The sequence below is a fragment of the Podarcis raffonei genome, chromosome Z (genome assembly GCF_027172205.1).
Source record: "Podarcis raffonei isolate rPodRaf1 chromosome Z, rPodRaf1.pri, whole genome shotgun sequence".
Lineage (NCBI taxonomy): Eukaryota > Metazoa > Chordata > Lepidosauria > Squamata > Lacertidae > Podarcis > Podarcis raffonei.
Genome location: NC_070621.1, coordinates 17,814,412 through 17,836,805, shown reverse-complemented (window position 1 = coordinate 17,836,805; position 22,394 = coordinate 17,814,412). Strand labels below are relative to the sequence as shown.

Sequence of the window (22,394 nt, the reverse complement as noted above, 5' to 3'; positions counted from 1 at the left end):
CTTGTCCATGGTGAGAGTAGGATGTTGGGCTAGATGGGCTCCTTTGGCTACCTGCAAAGCCTCCAGGCCTTTTCATCTTTTTAAAGAGGCCTAGGACCCTCATACTTACAGGACTGCCTCTCTTGGTATGTCCTGCAGAGGACCCTAAGGTCCATGAATAATAATAGCTTGAAGGTCCTGGACTCTAAGGAAGCCAGACTATTTTCCACCACAGCCAGGGCTTTTTCAGTGATGGCTTTGACCTGGTGGAATGCTCTGTCCCATGAGACTAGGGCCCTGCAGGACTTGATCTCCTTCCGCAGGGCCTGTAAGACAGACCTATTCTGCCTGGCCTTCAGTTTGAATTAGCCTGATTCTCTATTCCCCTTTCCCTTTCCTCTTCTATGAAGAAACCCTTTCTGGGACCCCACATTTAAATTTTTCCCTGATCTCCTTGCTGGTCCTAACAGGACCAACTTGGCCAGTTAGCCCTGGTTATCATTTGATGTCTACTGACTGCCCCCCCCCAAAACAACCCCTGAGTTTTATTAATAATGATGCTGTATTTTATGTTGTATTTTATGCTGTTTTATGCTGTCTTTAAGTCGCATTTTAATCAATGTTTTATATTTGCTGTTAGCCGCCCTGAGCCTGGTTTTTAAACTGGGAAGGGCGGGTATAAATATAATAATAATAATAATAATAATAATAATAATAATAATAATTACTATAGTAATAAAAAGATGTGTTTGCTGAGTTTTAAAAAAAAAACAACTTACAAACCATAAAGAAACAAAGAATGACAGGTGTGTGGGGCATGTTATTGCAGCTGGGATAAAATAAACAGAAGATGTAGTACAATTTTGCAGACATCCTAATAAAACAGATTCCACAATGGAAAGCATTTTGGAAGTAAGAGTCACAGATCGATAAGGCAGTCTTACCCCATATGCCCCCACTCAACCACTTTGATCAACGTAACTGGCCTCTTACAAGTGCCACATAACACTCATTCTTCATTTGTAAGAAATCAATATTTTAGGTAGAGTATCAAGCAGTATACAACTTTTGTGTAACAATAGTAACAATAATGACTGAGTAGTGGCGTTCCCCTTCTCCAAGAAGGATATCCTACATGGATGGCAGACGTATCTCTGGGGCGCATCAACTGAAGAAAAACTCTGAAATGGTTTGCTGGGGAGTCTTTAAAGACCTGTAGGGCCTTTGGGGGCAGCTGCCACATGCCTGGTTGCTTTGACAACCGAATATTTATGCATGAGGCGGGATTTAGTGTACAGCTCTGCCATGCAGATGTGCACCGACTTGACCAACTGGGACATGGCATCAAGAACCAGCTCTTCAATAATTAAAAGGAAGTTGTCAAGTTCTTCAGGCCGAGAGGGTGACTGACGGGCCCTGAGATTTCTATTCCACCTTGCAGTAAGTAATTCCTCATCACTGCCTCTCTATCTCCAGCCTGGCTCTGCCTTTGAAGGAGTGCCCTTTGGCGTTCTAGGGAATGAATCTGATTAACCCTCTGCTCCACCTGAATAGCCAACTGAACAGGCAAGCTTAGGAAATCAAGTTGACTTAAGGGTTGGCCCCTTGTTTTCCCCAGAAGCACTCGTCTACCTCTGTCATGGCCCCTGGAAAATTAATCCTCAGCAGTAAGTCCTCAAGCACCTACAGCTCTGAGGAAGAGATGGATCCATGCCCAGAAGGCACTAGAGCTTGCTGCTATTCCCTGTGCCCCAAGGAGACAGCTCTACCACCCATCTCTGATGGCTCATCCACAGACTCCTCGGGAGTCCGGAGTAGAGATCCCACTACTGGAAATCCCATTATTTCAGATGAGCCAATGGATGAAGAAGGCAGCACCAATCCTTTAACTGAGGAGGAAGAGGAGCTTTGGTGGATGGATCCTTCAGTCAATGACTTAGCCCTGCTTTGAGAACCAGTCCGTTGTTGCAGGGCTTTGCTAAAACAACATTGATGTTTGGCCTTCTCTGCAGGAGCATTATCCATGGTCCTGAACTCACACCTTGGTATCTCTCAATGGTGCTGATTCTTGCCTTGCCTTGGGAACCAAGAACAAATGAACTCCCCTTGTGTGGGGCATCACCTCTCTATGGTGGTGGACATGTACTCCTCTGAAGCTAAACACATTGTGTGTGTGAAAGAAAGCTCTACCCCCGATAACGAAGTGCTTTTAAAAAATAAGAAGAAAAGAATGCTGATGATGCCAAAGCAGTTTGCAACTGCCTGGGTCATTTGTTTTGATGGGGGAGGTGGTTTCACAAACTCTTGGGTCCTGGGCTTCACCCACGAGGGGCAGTCCGAGTTCTTCACTGGTTATAGGCATCTGGTTGGCCACAGTAAGAACAGGATGCTGGACTGTATGAACCATTGCCCTGATCCAGCAGGTCTTCTCTTACACTATTAATCCCAATAATCCTTGAAAGTTGTTCAGCATTCATCAGAAACGTCAGGCAATGAGGAACTGCATTATTTGTTCAGGAAATTGAGTCATGGAGGTTCTTAAAATTGTGATCTCTTCTTGTATATCTAGCACAGTTGACATTTTATTCTTCCATGTAAGGACATGAATTTGGTGTCATTCAGAACATAAGATGTGCCAAAAGGCCCATCTAGTTTAGTATCCTCACAGTGGCCAACCAGATGCCCCATTGAGAAGCCCACAATGAGGACCTAAGTGCAACAGCAGCTCTCCCCATTTATGATTCCCAGCAGCTGGTATTATTATTATTTATTACTTACTTTATTAATTGCATTGCTGTCTCACCTTTTTCTCCAATTAGCTCAAGGTGGTGCACATGGCTCTCCCCATCTTCATTTACTGTAATCCCCATAACAACCATGTGAGCTAAGTTAGGCTGAGAGGCAGTGTCTAGCCCCAAGGCAACCCAGTGAGCTTCATGGTTAATTAGGGATTTGAACCCTGATTACCCATGTTCTATTCTAGCACTCTAACTACCACACCACACTGGCTCTCCACAAGGCCCCTTATCATTGATGGCTTTAGTCTCCATGAATACAGAGGCTCTGAGTAGGAACCAAAAGTTCATTCTCCAGACCACTCTAAACCTGCATATCACAGAAGCAGCATTGATCATATTTGCATTCCTTACTTGCCTTATCCTGTTTTTAAAAAGAACGTAAAGCAGATGTTCTCATATTTCCAGGTCTTCCCAACTCTTATTCTTAGTAGACTTAACACTTTCTCTGTATCTCCCCACCTACCCTTTACTTTCCAGGCCATTCCCTTCAGAGGAGACCACAGAAAATGATGATGATGTCTATAGGAGCCTGGAAGAGCTGGCCGAGTAAGTATCTACCAAATAACGGATTCTGCCATGGGATTTTATTTGTTCCTGATTTCATTTTTTATTTGGGCATAGGAGTGGGGAACCTCGGGCCCATGGGTCTAAATATGGCCCTCCACTCCCCCCTCTCTTTTCCTTGGATTCCCCCAAGCCACACACTCTTCTCCCCACACCACATCTCTTCCTAGCCCTGCTTCACACCCCCATGAGCATTTGTCTTCTTCCCATACACCTTCTCCAGAGTGACCCAAGGACCCGATCCTCAGTGGCTGATTCAACTCCTTTCACTCTGCTTGGGCAGCTCTAAGATGCTGGAGACTGGGACCCAGTTTCAAAAATAGTAGCAGGTCTCTAACCTGCCCCCTCCTCCAGGATCCCAGATCACAATGACTCTGGTTCTTCCTTCGTTCCTGAGTTCTTGTAATAGATAGCTGGAATTGCAGATTTCAAGGAGAGGAGAAGCTGAAAGTTACTGGTGTTTCGGCAAGAGAGAAGCCCTGTCCCCACCCACCCCGGTCCCCTCTTTCTCCCTGCTATGCAGCCTGATGGAATAGCTGCTGTGGATGATGGCTGAAGGAGGAACTTGATGAAGATGTTTCTCAGCAGTGCTAGCTGATTTGCTCTCCTGCAAATCAGTTCCAGAGCTGAGGGTATGAAATAGTTTTCCAGGGCTGACTGCCGTAACTTATATGAAGTTCCCAGCATTCCAAGCCAAACTGTGTTAGGTTAGGTCGTGTGTGTGTGCGCGCGTGGTATCCCCCCACCCCAACCCTGCCAATGCTGTGTCCCCTACAATAACCCAAGTGACAAGCTGAGATGCGCTGCTTCACCCACGGGCTCTGCTGTGTGGTGCGGCAAAATGCTAAAACGATCATTGCTGGGTTGCTATGTAAGCAGAGTTGACAGCCCATCCCGGTTGCTGTCCTTTGCAAAAAGAGCGGGTTGCGACACACGGAAAGGGGGATGCTGCAAGTGACCAAACAGAGGCAGCAGCATCCAGGAACTCCGTAAACACATACACAGGAGGTTCTTAAGCTATTAGCAAAGGCTGGCTTCACATGCTGCTCAGATCTGCCACTACCAAACCAGCAACTGAAATTATTTCATGGGAGACGTGTTGAACTCACTGGAGTGGATTGGTTTGCTGCAGGTGTGAAGAACCTGCATCCCTCCAAATGTTGCTGAACCACAACTCCTACCATCATCATGCTTGCTGAGGCTGATGGGAGTTGTAGCTGCACAAGATCAGGAATGCAGAAGGTTCCCTGCTCCTGGTTTTCTGCAAGCGTAGCCCTCCAGACCTCTCTGTCTGGCCCTCACGATTTGGGAAAAGCCATGCCCTCTGTCCTGGACAGTCATGGAGAATGACTGCCCGGGTGACCTCTCTCTCCACCCCTCCCCACTTGTGTCTTCCAAGAATGGGGAAGGGTGATAGCTTAGTGGTAATGCACCTGCTTTGCATGCAGAAGGTCCCAAGTTCAATGCCCAGATGGCATCTCCGGGTGGGGCTAGGAAAGGATTCCCTGTCTGAAATCTGCTGCCAGTCAATGCAGCTAGGTGAACCAATGGTCTGACTCAGTATAAGGCAACTTCCTATGTTCTATTCAATTCAGCCCTTTATTTAGAACCACGAGTACTAGAATCATTTTTAAGGCCACAAAGCTCAGGAGCAGAGCATCTGCTTTGCATGCAAAAGAATCCAGCTTCAATCCCCAACAGCATATTCATGTGGAGATTCCTTGTCTGGAATCCTAGGGAGCCACTGCCAGTCAGTGCAGGCAGTACTGAGCTATATGGACCAATGATCTGATGCAATATAAAGCAGCTTCCTTTATTTCTGCATTCCTCTGAGCCAGCGATGGGATTGAGATAAGGGTACATCCAGGGGACCCCAATGGTAGGAGTAAATATAAGCTTCATCATGGCTGGCCAGTGATGTGACCCTCATACTCCCTAGATAATTTGGGCAATTAGGAAACCATCATTCCCCTAACAAGCAGCTAGGGAATGGGTGTGACAGAGAGTCTTCTCTCCAGCCAACACTTTCTAGCTGTTTTTGTTTTTAAACATCTCTCGCAGAGCCTCAGCTTACAAGGCAAAGTGCCATTTTTCACTGCAAAGAGCTGGTGGCGATAGAGGAGGAGGGAGAGAAAGGCAATTTCTGCCAGTGCCCTCTTTAAACTCAGCAGGAGGCCAAAGCTCACATCCCGAGTTCAAAGCCAACCTTTGCTTTCAAAGCCAACCTTTGCTATCAGAAGTCGTTGAGTGCCTGCTGTGGAAGTTGCCGGAAGGTGTGGGTCCCCACATTGGGGTTTGGCAACTGCTGGACAGAATCATAGAAGTGCAGAGTTGGAAGGGACCCAAAGGGACCCTACTTCAACTCCCTGCAGTGCAGGAATGACGGCTAGGAGACAGAATCTGGAGACTAAGCAAATTTGATTTCCCTAAAAATGCTCTTCAAAAGCCCCCTTCTATGAATTCTGAATATATAGCAGAATTGGGGAAAACATAAGCCAAGAGAATGAGAATGCATCTCTCTAGAATTCTCTGTCTGGCCCTTGGGAGTGTTCCTAGGCTGTTCCCCTTCCCAGGCCACATCCCCCATGAGTCCTACTCTGTTCCCTCCTCAAGGGCTTCTGCCACCTTTATTGAATGAATGATTGATTACAAACTTTATTGATTTTAAAATAATAATAATTACCAAGCATAAAGTGTTGTCTTCCAGTACAAAACCATGTGCAGATGTTCAGCCTTGAACTATGATGATGCCTCTTGCTTGCCTGTACGGAGAATAAAGAGGCAGCATGTTGTTGTTGTTACAATTTATTATTTGTCCTTCACCCTAAGATCCCAGGGCTGGTTAAAAATCGAAACTCAACATTAAAAACAGCTTAAAACTGCTTAAAATAACAAAATAAGGTGCATCCTAAAACACACACACACCTCAGGTGCCAAAGACCAAGGTAAAGAGGCATGCGTTGGCCATACATAGACACCTCTGCGGGAAGGGAGGTCTTCAACTTAGGGGCCACCACAGAGAAGGCCCTCTCCCCCGGTCCTCCCTGCCCCCAGCCTCTGAGGGTGGAGGACCTACGAAGAGGGCCCCCTGTGCCCATCTCAGCATCTGAGAGATGTTGCTGTGTTGTGTGTGCATGTGTAGAAAGCTCTGGCTTGAACACGGCTAGAATGTAGCCTACCATACAAAGCCAAGAGGCACATTTGTTGCTCTCTCTCCATATTTGCCTCTGGCCCTGCCCATCCGTGGCATGCTGCATGCAGAAGGTTGCCCATCTACAAGATTCATTTACCATATTGGCTTGGATATAAACCGCACCCTTTCCCCCCCATATTCCAACCCTAAAAAGTTAAAGTGCAGCTTAAATTCACGACCTTACAAAAATGGGCTTTTTTACAATATCGCTGCTGAAACAGACATATGGTAAAATGGAATGGGTGTGAGTGCCTGCGGAATTTTAAGGGAGCAGCTTATATTTGAGTATTGTCCTTTTCCCCACTCCCCCCGCCTCCCCAATTTTAAAGGTGCAGCTTATATTCGGGTACAGCTTATATTCGGGCAAATATGGTATATGTTTAACCATTTGGTTTCCCACCTATATACATAAAAATGTATGGCTGCCGTCACGCTGCAGTTCACGTAACCACCTTTTTTATTTATTTAACATTTTCTGTGCGGCTTTTTACACTTAACCATGAGCGTGGCCTGCTCTGTTTCTTTTGATGCACTAAACGACCCTTGTTGGTTTTGTTCCAGCGAGCACGATCTGGGGGAAGACATCTATGACTGCGTCCCATGTGAAGATGAAGGGGATGACATCTATGAAGATATTATCAAAGTGGAAGTCCAGCAGCCCATGGTGAGGGCATCATTGAAGGCCTGAGCATGCCTCAGCCTCATAACTTTTTGGGGTGGTCCCCTTAGCTACTGTTTTTAGAACTGAATATCAGGAGGGGGGCAATCTGAATAGAATTGTGATGGCGGTGGGTAGCCACTTGAATGATTTGGGGGAAGGGCCATAGCTCAGTGATAGTGATAGTGTGGATCAGTGATGGATAACAGATCAGCGATAGTGTGGATGCTTCCACACTAAAATACTGTTTTCTTACCGATGCAGAATGATTCCTTTGTGCCACTTGTAATGGGGTGTGTGTCTCTTATTCCCATCGCTAATGACATACCCACACCCAATAGTTTTTTTGTTCTTGTTTGAAATGCACCTTCTTCCTCCCTCTCTTTGGGGTCATCCTGCACACTAAACCTTCACTTCTGCTGCTTTTTAGATGGGGAAACAAAGCATTTTGGGAGGTCATCTGGAGTATGGGGAGTGCCTTCTGCGGGGGGAGGGGGGAGAGAGAGAGTGAGATAAATGTGTAAGGGAGGCATAAAAATAGCAAGCAGATGACAACCTGCCCTGGCTAGCTGTCAGATCTTCTCTCTTGAGGCTGAGAAAGTTGGGATGGATGGGTGGCTCAATTAGCCAGCTGCATATCTTCTCCTGAGAGTATTTTTAGATTCTGGCAAGTGTTGACAGACATTGCCCTGATATTCCGCTCCCTGGGGGGCACCTTTCCCCTTTTTTTGAGCGGTGTGGTAAAAGTCATGCAAAGTCTGCTGCTTTCAAAAGTGAGGAGTTTGGGGCTTTTCAGTTTATAGATTGTGGATGGAGAGAGTAGACAGAGAAAAGTTTTCCTCTCCTCTCATAACAATAGAACTGGTGGACATTCAATGAAGCTGCATGTTGGAAGATTCAAGACAGATAAAGTCCTTATTCACACAGAGCATTGTTAAACCGTGGATCAGACAAATTCATGGAGGAGGAGAAGAGGGCTTTTGTATGGCTACTAGCCATGATGGCTCTGGTCTGCCTCCAGTTGGACGTAGCAATGCTTCTGAATACCAGTTGCTAGAAACTGCATGAAGGGAAGAGTGCTCTTGTGCTCAGGTCCTGCTTGTGGGCTTCCCATAATGGGCATCTGGTTAGCCACTGTGAGGACAGGAAGCTGGGCTAGATGCACCCCCTATGGTATGATCCAACAAGTTCTTCTTTCGTTCTTATGCGAATACCTAAGACATATTAGCGGCCTTTGCAAGCCTTTGTAACTTATCCCCACAATGTCCAGCAAAAACATTTTTAGAATTCCAAATGAAACGGGTGATTTCTGATGCAAAACGTCCTAACCCTTCTTGATTTTCCCTGTATACCCCTTCCATGCTTCAGATCAGATATATGCAGGTAAGTGTTCCCGGCTATAAGTGAAAAGAGTTTTTATCCATTGCATGTGCCATGGTCCCAAGCCCAGGTTTGCATGCTTGGAAATGGACATCTCAGGTGCCTTTTGTGCCTCATTTGGAACATGCATAGACCTGGCTATTTATTTATGAACTTACCGTATTTTTTGCTCTATAAGACTCACTTTTTCCCTTCTAAGAAGTAAGGGGAAATGTGTGTGCGTCTTATGGAGCGAATGCAGGCTGCGCAGCTATCCCAGAAGCCAGAACAGAAGAGGGATTGCTGCTTTCACTGTGCAGCGATGCCTCTTGCTGTTTTGGCTTCTGAGAATCAGAATATTTTTTTTCTTGTTTTCCTACTCCAAAAACTAGGTGCGTCTTGTTGTCTGGTGCGTCTTATAGAGCGAAAAATATGGTATTTTTTTTGTTTTTGCCACCAATAGGTTACAATGCAATTTCCACCTCAATAAGTAAAACAATTCATTGGTTAGTATAAGACAGTATTAAAAGAAAAGAAAAGAAAAGAAAACATACATTCATACACTTAGAATGTGGTAGGACAAGAAGGGGCTGCAGTAGAAGCTCCAGCGCACCTGGCAACTGCCCTCTTAGCCACGAAGTGGTGAGGGTAGCTATCATTTTCTCCCTTAAAGAGCACATAAAGTTGAAGGAGGAAGTTGGCAGAGTGACCCTCTTTCCCATTTCCTCATGTAACCCTATATGCTCAGGGCTGAGATTAATTCTACTGGGTCCAACTTTTACCCAGATCCCTTGGGAAAGAGAAGGACTGATTTTGGAGGGTGGGGTGGGGTAGAAGTGACCAGAGGAAATAGCGCCCAGAGCAGTCCCTCCAAAATCCAGATGTTCCAATGGGCCTAAGAAGGTTGGCGAGTCCTAATCCAGGCGCTGCTTCTGGGAACGTCCTGCCGCATGTGTGTCTAGCTAGACCAAGCTACTGATGATGGCAGTATACTGTGGTCTGATAAGGCAGATTCTTTCATTCCTATTTTAACCTTACTGTATTTTCAGTGAAAGGACCATAGCTCAGTGGTAGAGCATCTGCTTTGCATGCGGGTGGCCCCAGTGCAATCCCCAATGGCATCTCCAGGCAGGGCTGGAATTGCCCCCCCACCTAAAACCCTGGATTGCTGCTGCCTGATAGCATAGACAGTCCAGTAGTCTGGCTCTGCATGAGACAGCTTCCCTTGTCCACCTGAAGATATCCCTAAGTTCCATTCTGTTGAGTTCAGATCAAAACGAGCAGCTTAGACATGCTAACATGCCAGTGTTTATGTTTTCCCCTCTAGAAAATGGGCATGACAGAAGATGACAAAAGGAATTGCTGTTTGCTAGAGATCCAGGAAACTGAGGCCAAATACTACAAGACTCTCGAAGACATAGAAAAGGTGAATGTCAAGTGCAAATTGCTACATTACATATGTCAGTGCATTTGGCGCTTGGGCTCTACAATGGGGATCTTACAATCAAAATTTTGACAATAGGGAATAGGTCTAGGTATGACCTTGTGGGCCAGTCTCTCTTTCTCTCTCCCCCCCTCCCCCTCTCCATCTTTGGGTCTAACCTACCTATGCACCACCTAAGCTCATTGGAGGAAAAGGTGGGAGATAAATGCTGCAAACAAACAAGGAAAGGAAGGAAGAGAGACTTTAAAACAGCCAGACCACCCTCCCTTCGTGGAAAATGCCCCCTGGAGCTGAAGGCATCATGAAAGGAGGCGGAGAGTTTTGTTTTTCTGTCCTTGCTGCCAAAAAGTTTTTTTTCTCTCCCTCTTGCAACCCTCTCTCGTGCCCAGTCCAGTGACAGCTTTTAACAGACTCATTACTCTTCCTGATGGGCAGGAGCTCCACAACTGTTCTGATAAGGACCCTTTGCCTTACCTCCGTTTGATGGCATTCAAATGATAAGGGAGCAGGGCCATTTATCTTGGGGGTGGGCGCGTCTCGCCAGCCCTGCCTTTTAATTCATTTTGATGAATTATGGTTTGGTTTTGCATTTCAGAATTGTTTAAAACCACACACACACACACACACACACACACACACACAAAGATGATGACTTCAGGAGCATAATGTGGAGCCAGGAGCCAAGTAATTACTTTCCCCTTTGGTGATTAAGCAACAGTGTAAACACATTAATGTTTTTAAAACATGAAATTAGCTCAACTTACAATTTGCTTTTTATTCCTTGGCTAAAGAAAAAATATATCAAATGGATGGACAAAGAGAGGTTTTCATAGAATCATAGAATCATAGAGTTGGAAGAGACCACAAGGGCCATCGAGTCCAACCCCCTGCCAAGCAGGAAACACCATCAGAGCACTCCTGACATATGGTTGTCAAGCCTCTGCTTAAAGACCTCCAAAGAAGGAGACTCCACCACACTCCTTGGCAGCAAATTCCACTGTCGAACAGCTCTTACTGTCAGGAAGTTCTTCCTAATGTTTAGGTGGAATCTTCTTTCTTGTAGTTTGGATCCATTGCTCCGTGTCCTCTTCTCTGGAGCAGCAGAAAACAACCTTTCTCCCTCCTCTATGTGACATCCTTTTATATATTTGAACATGGCTATCATATCACCCCTTAACCTCCTCTTCTCCAGGCTAAACATGCCCAGCTCCCTTAGCCGTTCCTCATAAGGCATCGTTTCCAGGCCTTTGACCATTTTGGTTGCCCTCCTCTGGACACGTTCCAGTTTGTCAATGTCCTTCTTGAACTGTGGTGCCCAGAACTGGACACAGTACTCCAGGTGAGGTCTGACCAGAGCAGAATACAGTGGCACTATTACTTCCCTTGATCTAGATGCTATACTCCTATTGATGCAGCCCAGAATTGCATTGGCTTTTTTAGCTGCCGCGTCACACTGTTGGCTCATGTCAAGGTTGTGGTCAACCAAGACTCCTAGATCCTTTTCACATGTAGTGCTCTCAAGCCAGGTGTCACCCATCTTGTATTTGTGCCTCTCATTTTTTTTGCCCAAGTGCAATACTTTACATTTCTCCCTGTTAAAATTCATCTTGTTTGTTTTGGCCCAGTTCTCTAATCTGTCAAGGTCGTTTTGAAGTGTGATCCTGTCCTCTGGGGTGTTAGCCACCCCTCCCAGTTTGGTGTCATCTGCAAATTTGATCAGGATGCCCTTGAGTCCATCATCCAAGTCGTTGATAAAGATGTTGAATAAGACCGGGCCCAAGACAGAACCCTGTGGCACCCCACTAGTCACTCTTCTCCAGGATGAAGAGGAACCATTGATGAGCACCCTTTGGGTTCGGTCAGTCAGCCAGTTACAAATCCACTGAGTGGTAGCATAGTCAAGACCGCATTTTACCAGCTTCTTTACAAGAATATCATGGGGCACCTTGTCAAATGCCTTGCTGAAATCAAGGTAGGCTACATCCACTGCGTTCCCTTCATCTACCAGGCTTGTAATTCTGTCAAAAAACGAGATCAGGTTAGTCTGACATGACTTATTTTTCTGAAATCCATGCTGACTATTGGTGATCACAGCATTCCTTTCTAGGTGCTCACAGACTGTTTGCTTAATGATCTGCTCCAGAATCTTCCCTGGTATTGATGTCAGACTGACTGGGCGGTAATTATTTGGGTCCTCTCTTTTCCCCTTTTTGAAAATAGGGACAACATTTGCCCTCCTCCAGTCTGCCGGGACTTCACCTGTTCTCCAGGAATTCTCAAAGATGACTGCCAGTGGTTCTGAAATCACATCTGCCAGTTCTTTTAATACTCTTGGATGCAGTTCATCTGGCCCTGGAGACTTGAATACATCTAGACTAGCCAAGTATTCTTGTACTATCTCCTTAGTTATTCTGGGCTGTGTTTCCTCTGCTGAATCATTTGCTCCAAATTCTTCAGGTCGGGCATTGTTTTCTTTATCGGAGAAGACTGAGGCAAAGAAGGCATTGAGGAGTTCAGCCCTTTCTGTGTCCCCTGTTTGCATTTCACCATCTTCTCCTCTGAGTGACCCTACTGTTTCTTTGTTCTTCCTTTTGCTACGAACATACCCATAAAAGCCTTTTTTGTTGCTTTTAACCTCTCTAGCAAGCCTGAGTTCATTCTGTGCTTTAGCTTTTCTGACTTTGTGTCTACACGTGCTGGCTATTTGTTTGAATTCCTCTTTGGTGGTTTCCCCCCTTTTCCATTTTTTGTACACATCCTTTTTTAATCTTAACTCAGTTAAAAGTTCTTTAGATAGCCACCCTGGCTTCTTTAGGCACCTTCCATGTTTCCGTCTCATTGGTATTGCCTGAAGTTGTGCTTTTACTATCTCCCTCTTAACAAACTCCCAGCCATCATGAACTCCCTTTCCTTTTAGTATTACTGTCCATGGGATCTCACCAAGCACTTCCCTAAGTTTTATGAAGTCGGCTTTCTTAAAGTCGAGAAATTGAGTCCTAGTATGCTTGGCTGCTCCTTTCCGCTGTATAGTAAACTTCAGAAGAGCATGATCACTCGCGCCTAATGATCCTTCCACTACTACCCCACTAACCAGGTCATCAACATTGGTTAGGACCAGATCTAAAATGGCTGTTCCTCTTGTTGCTTCTCCCACTTTCTGGACAATGAAGTTGTCTGCAAGGCCAGTGAGGAATCTGTTTGACCTTATGCTCTTGGCTGAGTTTGACATCCAACAAATATCCGGGTAATTGAAGTCCCCCATTACTACTATCTCCCTTCCTTTTGCATGCTTGGCCATCTGTTCCAGGAAGGCATCATCTATGTCCTCCGTTTGGCTTGGGGATCTATAGTAAACTCCCACAATGAGGTCACTGTTATTCTTCTCTCCCTTAATTTTGACCCAAATGCTCTCAGTTTGGCTTTGAGGTTCTAAATCTTGGATCTCTTCACAGGTATACACATCCCTGACATATAACGCCACTCCTCCTCCTTTCTTGTCTGGTCTGTTTCTCTGAAATAGATTGTATCCCTCCATTATTACATTCCAATCGTGGGACTTATCCCACCAGGTTTCAGTGATTCCTATTATGTCATATTTAGTTTGCTGTACCATGAGCTCAAGCTCATCTTGTTTATTTCCCATACTTTGCGCATTAGTGTACAGACATTGAAGTCCATTAATCATTCCCCCGTGTCTCTTATTTAAGGATTTTTTCCTCCCACCACTAGGTCTGCATGCTGTTTGCTCCATTCGGTCTATGACGGTTTTGTACAGTGGATGCTTGGGTTGCGAACATGATACATGCGGGATGCACATTCACAACCCTCAGCATTCGCAACCTTCAGCGGCGCATGCTGCAGGTGCTTCTGCGCATACACAAAGCGTGATTTAGTGCTTCTGCGCATGTGCGACCACTGAAACCCAGAAGTAACCCGTTCTGGTACTTCTGGGTTTCGACGCGTCCGTAACCCAAAAAAACGCAACCTGAAGTGTCTGTAACCTGAGGTATGACTGTACACTGAATATATAGTTAGGGCAAGAGTTGTTCTTGTGTTCAGGTCCTGCATGTGGGCTTCCCATAACAGGATCTGGTCAGCCACTGTGGGAACAGGTTGCTTTTATTGGATGGGCCACAGGCCTGATCCAACAGAGCCTTGCTTAGGGTCTCCTGCTGCTTCTTCACTACTGAAGGCAGGGTGCCTCTGAATACCAGTTGCTGGAAAACACAGGAGGGGAGAGTTGCTGTTACAACTTTGGTCCTGTTTGTGGCTTCTGGTTAGCCAGTGTGAGACCAGGATGCTGGACTAAATGGGCCAATGGTTTGATCCAGCAGCCAGGCTCTTTTGAAGCTATACTTCTACTCTCGGAGGCAGCATTGCCTCTGAGTTTCTGGGAATCTCAAGCGGGGAGAGTGTTGCTGTTGTGCTAAGGTCCTGCTTTCGGGTTTCCCATTGGGGCATCTGACTGGCTACTGTGAGAGCAAGATGCTGGACTAGGTGGTCTTTGACCTGATCCAGCAGGGCTCTTAAGTTCTTACTCCCTTGTGGGCAGTGTTCTGCAACAGTGGCAAGTGGGGTCAGAGACAAAAGTGGCAGAATAAGCGATATGGCTCTCACCCTTGTACAGTAAGCTATATTCCAAGTCATAGGTTTCTAAAGATACACACAAACACACACATCCTCCATTCAGGTAAGCAAGAGACATGATCACAATTCAAGGGCACCTTCCAGCCAGGCAAAATCACCTGAGGAAACTGCAGAGCAAGACTGATGAGCAGCACGAATAGGGGAGACGGAGCGTGGCCTGTTGGGAAGAGAGGCTTGGAGGACCATGTTAGACTCCCTCACCCCTGCTGTAGAATTTGGGTGTTGTGGCCCATGCTTCCCACCTTTTTCTGTTTCGCTTTTGCAGAACTACATGAATCCATTGAGGCTGGTTTTGACTCTACAAGAAATGGAAGCAATATTTATTAACTTGGAGGTAATGTTGTCTAAGATCCGGACCTTTAAATCTCTTCTCCCCTCCTTCACACAAGCTGCAGATTTAGTTCCTTGATTTAAGGAACCTGGCTTTCAATTCTGACCCTGCTGCAGTTTACAATTCACTTTACACACAAGGACTCCCTTTTAAGAGTTCTTGAGTGGTTAATTATGGTGGCCTGAGTGGAGCTTTTTCGTTTCTAAATAATAAGTAAATTGTATTCTCTTTCATATAAGTAGAGAAAGAGGAGTGTGGGGGGAGCGCACTGCCCCCGGCAGCACAATCCTGGTGGGGTGCCATCACGGCTGCCCCCACCCACCCACGCTGGGCACCATGCCCCCACAGGTGGTGTGCCACGCCCCCAGAACACACCCCCAGTGGCGGAGCTTCATGCTCTGGCACTGGGGGCGGAGAGCAGGAGGGGCGGGGCTGGTGTGAGTCCTGGGGTGTGGCACCCAGTGCTGGTGGGGGAGCAGCCGCAATGCCACCCCACCGGGATCGCTCTGCCAGGGGCGGTCCGCTCCCCCCACAGTCCTCTTCCTCCGCCAGTGTCTCCATGCCCCCCCCCCGGTGCCAGAGCATGAAGCTCCATCACTGTAAGTGGGCATAACCTTTGGGTACCATGTCTCTTCCCCTTTCCTTCCTTTCTTTTCCAGGACCTCATCAAAGTCCACTTCAATTTCCTGAGAGCCATTGATGTTTCCATGATGTCTGGAGGGAGCAGCTTGGCCAAAGTGTTTCTAGAATTCAAGGAAAGGTAAAACAAAAAGGAGGAAAGGAAACTGGTAATTGGTGGAGGGAGAGAGAGAACATGGCAGGGATTTGTGGTAACCTCCTCCAGGTGTTCTCAGAGCCCCAGATGATTAGTTGCATGGGGCATACTGATGGCACATCGCTGTATTTCAACCCAGGTCTCCTGCCACCCCGAAGGAAGCAGGATGTGGGAGTCCCAATCACAGAATTGTAATAATAATAATAATAATAATAATAATAATAATAATAATAATAATTTTTATTTATACCCCGCCCTCCCCAGCCAAGGCCGGGCTCAGAGCGGCTTACAAGCAATAATAAAAACAAGATGAATGATTACAACTTAAAAACAAAAATAAAATACAACATTAAAATAATGGAACATTAAAATATTAAAATGTAGCCTCATCGCAGGAGAAGGAAAAGAAAAAAGAAAGAGAGGGAGGGAGGGAGGGAATCAAATTGGCTCCAAGCCAAAGGCCAGGCGGAACAACTCTGTCTTACAGGCCCTGCGGAAAGAAATCAGATCCTGCAGGGCCCTGGTTTCATGAGGCAGAGCGTTCCACCAGGCTGGAGCCAGAGTTGAAAAGGCCCTGGCTCTGGTTGAAGCCAATCTAACTTCCTTAGGGCCTGGGACCACTAGGGTGTTGTTATTTATGGACCTTGAGGCTCTCCGTGGGGCATACCAGGAGAGGCGGTCCCGTAGGTACGAGGGTCCTAGGCCGTGAAGGGCTTTTTAGGTCAAAAGCAGCACCTTAAATCTGACCCTGTACTCCACCGGGAGCCAGTGCAGCTTGAAAAGCACTGGGTGAATATGCTCCCATGGCAGAGACCCCGTGAGGAGCCTCGCTGCAGCATTCTGTACCCGCTGGAGTTTCTGGGATAGCTTCAAGGGCAGCCCCGCGTAGAGCGAATTACAGTAGTCAAGCCTGGAGATGACCGTCGCCTGGATCACTGTGGCGATCACTGGATCACCTCCAATTGTAGAGTTGGAAGGGACCCACGAGGGTCCTCTACTCACAGCTAATAACCTGACCCCCTGAAAGAACAAAAAAAAGGGGGGGACAACTTTGGATGAGAGTAGCAAATATATCCCAGGCCTGTTCCACACACCCCCCCCCCCACTGGGGCATCCGAAGTGTGCTATGGGTGATTCTCTTGACCTCATGTATAATCTGATCCACATCTGGTGAAAGATCTCAAGAGCTGGGACTTGTGTCCTGGTGGGAATCCAGAGGCTCTGGCTGGGGAGGAATTTCTAGAAAAGCGAAGGAGGTTTTCAGCAAGACTGCTAGAAACTTATCGGAGGGCCTTCGGTGCAACTCTGATGCCAGCTGTCCCTGTCTGAATCGTTTGGCACTGAAATCCTGGCCTCCCTTCGAAGTTCCGGCCCCAAAATGCATTCATGTCAAGCTTGGCAGCACAAAAATTGCAAAGGCTCCAATTATCTCCCTCAACGAGCTGCCCAAGGAAAACTGTTTCAACATAAAAGCATGTGGCCAAATTGGCTGGAACAAGAAGAAGGTGATGCAAGAAGAGAGCAAGATATTATGTAAAGGTCCACCCAAGTTTGTGTGTGTGTGTGTGTGTGTGTTCGTTCCACCCTTTACACAATCCAGATTCTGGAACAGTTTCATACTGGCTAAGATTTCTGGTTTCTCCTTTGGATCGTTTAGGTCACACAAGGGCGGAGAACTTTTCTTTTTTCAGCCCACTATTCTGAATATTGCTTTTTATAGGGTAGGGTAGGATATTATTTTTATTATTGCTTATTAAATTTGTATAAGTCCCTTCTTCTGTAGATCTCAGGTTGACAGCATAAAAGTACAATATAAAAACACAAAATGCATAATAAAAACAAAACCAAAACAAACCGTAATCCCTGCTCTCCCAGCCCCTTCCTATGAGCCCATTTAAAAGGGGTATAAGATGTTAATCAGCCAAAGGCCTGGTTGAAGAGGAAAGTTTTTGCCTGGTGCCTAAGGGTGTATAATGAAGGTTCTAGGGTAGTGGGCACTGGTGATTGGTTTATGGAACCACTTGGTTCCATAAAGTTTGGGGACCACTGTATTAGGTGGATGCTGGAGCAATCCCAGACTGAATCTTGGAACCTAGAATGCACCCCAAAATCCAGTGCATGGATTGTATGTACTCTTACTGGGGCTCTTTTGGAGACAAGGGAGAGGTAAAAATATATTAAAACTTGTGTCAGGAGTGGGATTGTCACATCACCAGCGTTAACTAGGGTTGGACTGTGTGCCATGCCAAAGTAGGCCAAGCAGAGAGTCAAAGCAGTTGTCAAATCCTTTCCCCTTCTTCCTTGTAGGCTCTTGATATACGGCGAGTACTGCAGCCGCATGGAATATGCACAGACCACGCTGAATCACCTCATGGCCAACCGGGAAGATGTTCAGCAGAAAATCGAGGTGACTGTGCTGAGCGCTTTTGGTGGGTGCGAGGAGAGGTCAGCAAGTGGGTGGCCAGCCTTTGAAAGGGGATTAGATGAATTCATTGCCATCATTGGCTTACTAGCCACAACAGCTGTGTTCTCTCTCCATTGTTGCAGACAACGTGCTTCTGAATACCAGTTGTTGGAGATCTCTCCAAGTAGAAAGCTAGAAAAAGCGTAAGAAGAGGATCAGGCCAAAGGGGGCCCAACTAGTCTAATTCTCACAGTGACCAACCAGATACCCATTATGGGAAACCTGCAAGCAGTATTTATACCCCACCCACGTTGCTGGGTTTCCCCAGCCACTCTGGGTAGCTCCCAACAGAATAATAACAATAATAATAAAGTGATAAAACATCAAACATCAAAAACTTCCCTAATCAGGGCTGCCTTCAGATGTCTTCTAAAAGTCAGATAGTTGTTTATTTCCTTGACATCTGATGGGAGGGCATTCCACACGGCAGGTGCTACTACCAAGAAGGCCCTCTTGCCTGGTTCCCTATAACCTCACTTCTCGCAGTGAGGGAACCACCAGAAGGCCCTCGGAGCTGGACCTCAGTGTCCAGGCTGAACGATGCTGGTGGAGATGCTCCTTCAGGTATACTGGGCCTCAGAAAGTAGAGGTATAGCATAGCCATCATAGCTAGTCACCACTGACAGCCTTATTCTTTTTCTGAAGCCTTCCATGTTAATGGCCATCAATGAAAGAAGAGCTTTGAACCCTGATAGTCAAGGCACTGTTTTTTAGATGCAAATTGGATTTCCACAGTCAGAGCAATTGAAACTGGTTAATTTCTTAACGGTAGCATGAAGTGATAGTCTTTTGTAAACAAAGATTTTCTTTTTTTCTTTTTTAAAGCATTCTCACTTTTCTCCCCCCTCTTTCAGGAATGTACACTGAAAGTTCAGGATGGGAAGTTTAAACTGCAAGACTTGTTGGTGGTGCCAATGCAAAGAGTTTTGAAGTATCACCTCCTATTAAAAGTAAGTCGGTTCACCTCTATTCTGATAGGGGCAGAAATTCCTCCAGCTACAGTGTGTTTTGGGGAGGGGGAGGGAAATTAAAGTATATAAAGCAAATCAAGAAAAAAATGCTAAACGTTTCTTATGAATATTATTATCATTATTGTCACAATTATTATTACATTTCTATCCACCCCCCATTTCTTCCAACAAGATCAGGGTAGTGTAAACAATTCTCCCCCTCTTCATTTTACGCCTACAATAGCCCCGTGAGATAAGTTAGGCTTAGAGACAAAAACTGAGCCCAACATTACATTCAGTGTGCTTTATGGCAGAGTGGGGGATTTGAACCCGGGTCTCCCAGGTCCTACTCTGACACTAACCACTGCACCACACTGGCTTTCAGTAGAAACTATAGAAGAGCATATTTGATTGATGTGTGCATTGATATTTGATTGAGGAATGGAAAGGAGTATCGCAGAAAAGAGTATAGTTGGCTAAAATCTCTTAAGAGAAGGGAAACACACCCATGCTTGAAACACCTTGTTGCAGGTCTTGCTTTTTCTCAGGGATTCAGAGCCAGATATCCCTTATCTGAACCCAGGACTCCAGGTGTTATTCCACACCTTTAATTACAGGGCTCAAGTTGATGGATGTTGCAACTTCTACCACATCTACAGTTCCCTTCAGGGCAGCTTACAACCCGTTATCAAATTCAAATAGAAAATTAAAACTCATCGATGTCAAAGCAATTAAGCAAAACTACAAGAAATAACATTTAGATCGAAAAGGTCACTAACTTGTTTTCATCAGTTGTCAGGTCAATGGGCAGCAAAATTTTCTGTCTTCTGAAACAGTCCTGGCTAAGCAAATGGAGTTTTCTTTGTCCTGTGGCAGGTAGTCTTTTGGATGAAATAAGGTTGTGGCCCTCAGCTTGTGGAAAGGAGTGATGCAAGCATCTCCCAGTTTTGATCTGTGCCATGTTGGCAGATGTGATGTGATCAGCCTGACAGCATAGGTCACATCAGATGCCCTCTCCGGAGTGGCCTTTAGCTGCAACGCTCCTCTCCTCTCCTCTCCCTGCTGCCACCTCACTCTTGGTTCAATATCCAGCCTGAGGGACAGGTTTGATGAAGTCTGAAAGTTAGACAGGAGTTTGAAGTTGGCAGAAGGAGAGCAGCAGTGTGTGCAGAGTTAGCCTGGAGAAAGATGTCCCCAGTGCACACAAGCTGCAGTCCGTTATACTAGCTCCCTTGTGCGAAGCTCAACAGCTCCCATAAGGTGAGTTGAGGCACTTACCTGAATATGCAGAAGCTGTGTCTATGGGTAGGCAAGGTGGGCAAGTAAGCCCCGCCCCCCCAGCATCCCCTTGCACAGCATGCTCAGCCCCCAGTTGTCCCTGCAGGGTAGGCCTGTGGAGGCTTGTGTTGGCACTTGTTTGATCAAGAGCAATACCTCTCGTGCAAACGTGGAGCCTGTTCAGTCAGGGCCTGGGTATTTCATGTTCAAGCAGATTCTGTTCCGCAATAAGGAAGAATACAAGCTACCGTATTTTTTGCTCTATAAAACACACTTTTTCCCTCCTAAAAAGTAAGGGGAAATGTGTGTGTGTCTTATGGATTGAATGCAGGCTGCGCTCAGGAGGCTCAGGGTGCGCACCGATCCCTCTTGTTCTCCTGGCTTCAGGAATAGCCATGCAGAGCCTCTTGAGTGCAGCCGGAGCACTCCTGCCTCTTCGCTCAAAAGGCTTTGCGTTGCTTTCTTGTTTTCCTCCTCTAAAAACTAGGTGCGTCTTATGGTCGGGTGCGTCTTATAGAGCGAAAAATATGGTATGTGGACTTGCAAGATTGTCAGCAGGAGGGAACCCCCCTGCAAATCCACGGGGGACTGTTGAAGATAGATTCTGGGGCTTAGCCTGGGACTCCACTGAAACCCCAATCCCCTTTCTCTCATCAATCTCTATAATCCATTCTTATTTATTGCATTTCTATTCCACCTATTTCTCCAAGGAGCTCAAGGTAGCTTACATGGTTCCTCCCACTTCTCAATTAATTCCCCACAACAACCCTGTGAGGTAGGTTAGGCCAAGAGGCAGCAACTAGGCTAAGGTCACCCAGTGAGCTTCACGTGGCAAAGTGGGAACTGAACCCTGATCTCCCAGGTCCTAGTCTGACACAATTAAGAGCTATGCTGCTGCTACACACCTTTTCCAGGAAAGGATACACAGCTCCCCTCCCCACATTTATTTCCCTCCACCCTCTTTCGCTCGTCTTTTTAAATGTTAATAATTGCACCAGCGTCTCCATGCAATGGAGCCTTTGTGAAGCATGGGCTTGTTGATCCTCATTGTTTTGCAAGGAGGGTCAATTAGCTGATGGGGAAAGAACCCTGCAAATAATTTGCTGATGCATGAAATTCCTTCTGTTAGCTCTGGGTTCGCTGAGCTGCCACAACACACCCCTCGTGGGTTACTTGCTGGATGATTGTAACAGGCTTCTGGTTCGCAGCAATACACAGTGGAGGTGGAGTCATCACACACACACCCTCACTTCCCTGCTGCCGGTGATTATGTGGCTGCAGAAAGTTTGCCACTGATGCTGGCTTCCAATGTGAGGCTCACACTGTGGGATGGAGCAAGGCATCAACATGCCTCTGACATGCTGCACTTTCCTTTCAGGAGCTTCTCAGCCATTCATCGGATCGGCCAGAAAAGCAGCAGCTCAAGGAAGCCTTGGAAGCAATGCAGGTAGGAGCCCCATTTTTTTAAACCAGGTATTGGGCTGGGGGTCCTTGTGTTGTTTCAAGGCCACACTTGTTCCTAATCTTCCAAAGTTCCAGATATTCTTATAGGCAAAATCCATGGAGGGTCACAATGGCTGTGTTTGACCTCCGCTCTTGGAGGCAGTGGGACTCTGAATGCCAGGTGCTGGAATCACAGGAGGGGCTCTTGTGCTCAGGTCCTGCTTGTGGGCTTTTTCCCACTGGGGCATCTGGTTGGCCACTGTGAGGACAGGAGGTTGGACCAGATGGACCCAGCTGCAAGGCTTTCATGCTCCAAAGTTCACGGTCCCAAAGTCTGATCTATCAACTTAATCTGTCAATCATATATGTTTCTCTTTTCCAAGCTGAAGTTCTGTTCACCTCTGCATCAACTTATGGTTTTCTCTGCTGAGTTTCCACACTGAAGCAGCTCAAAGCAAAACAGGAAACAATGCAAGTTGAAAAACCATCACAGCAACAGTCTAAATGTTAC

The 22,394-nt window shown here is 46.3% G+C and overlaps 1 protein-coding gene across 5 annotated transcripts in view; it reads left to right on the top strand.

Annotated features, from left to right (window-relative positions):
- VAV2 (vav guanine nucleotide exchange factor 2) overlaps positions 1-22,394 on the top strand; it is a 151,974-nt gene that overhangs the window by 105,359 nt on the left and 24,221 nt on the right. For 3 of the 5 annotated variants that reach the window (XM_053374213.1, XM_053374210.1, XM_053374212.1), the window contains exons 4-12: positions 3,255-3,323; positions 7,096-7,198; positions 8,561-8,575; positions 9,879-9,977; positions 14,908-14,976; positions 15,633-15,733; positions 18,056-18,155; positions 19,067-19,162; positions 21,819-21,887. In XM_053374213.1, the coding sequence (XP_053230188.1) occupies positions 3,255-3,323; positions 7,096-7,198; positions 8,561-8,575; positions 9,879-9,977; positions 14,908-14,976; positions 15,633-15,733; positions 18,056-18,155; positions 19,067-19,162; positions 21,819-21,887 (721 nt within the window). The remainder of the gene's footprint in view (positions 1-3,254; positions 3,324-7,095; positions 7,199-8,560; positions 8,576-9,878; positions 9,978-14,907; positions 14,977-15,632; positions 15,734-18,055; positions 18,156-19,066; positions 19,163-21,818; positions 21,888-22,394) is intronic. The other 2 variants (XM_053374211.1, XM_053374214.1) reach the window with 1 other exon arrangement.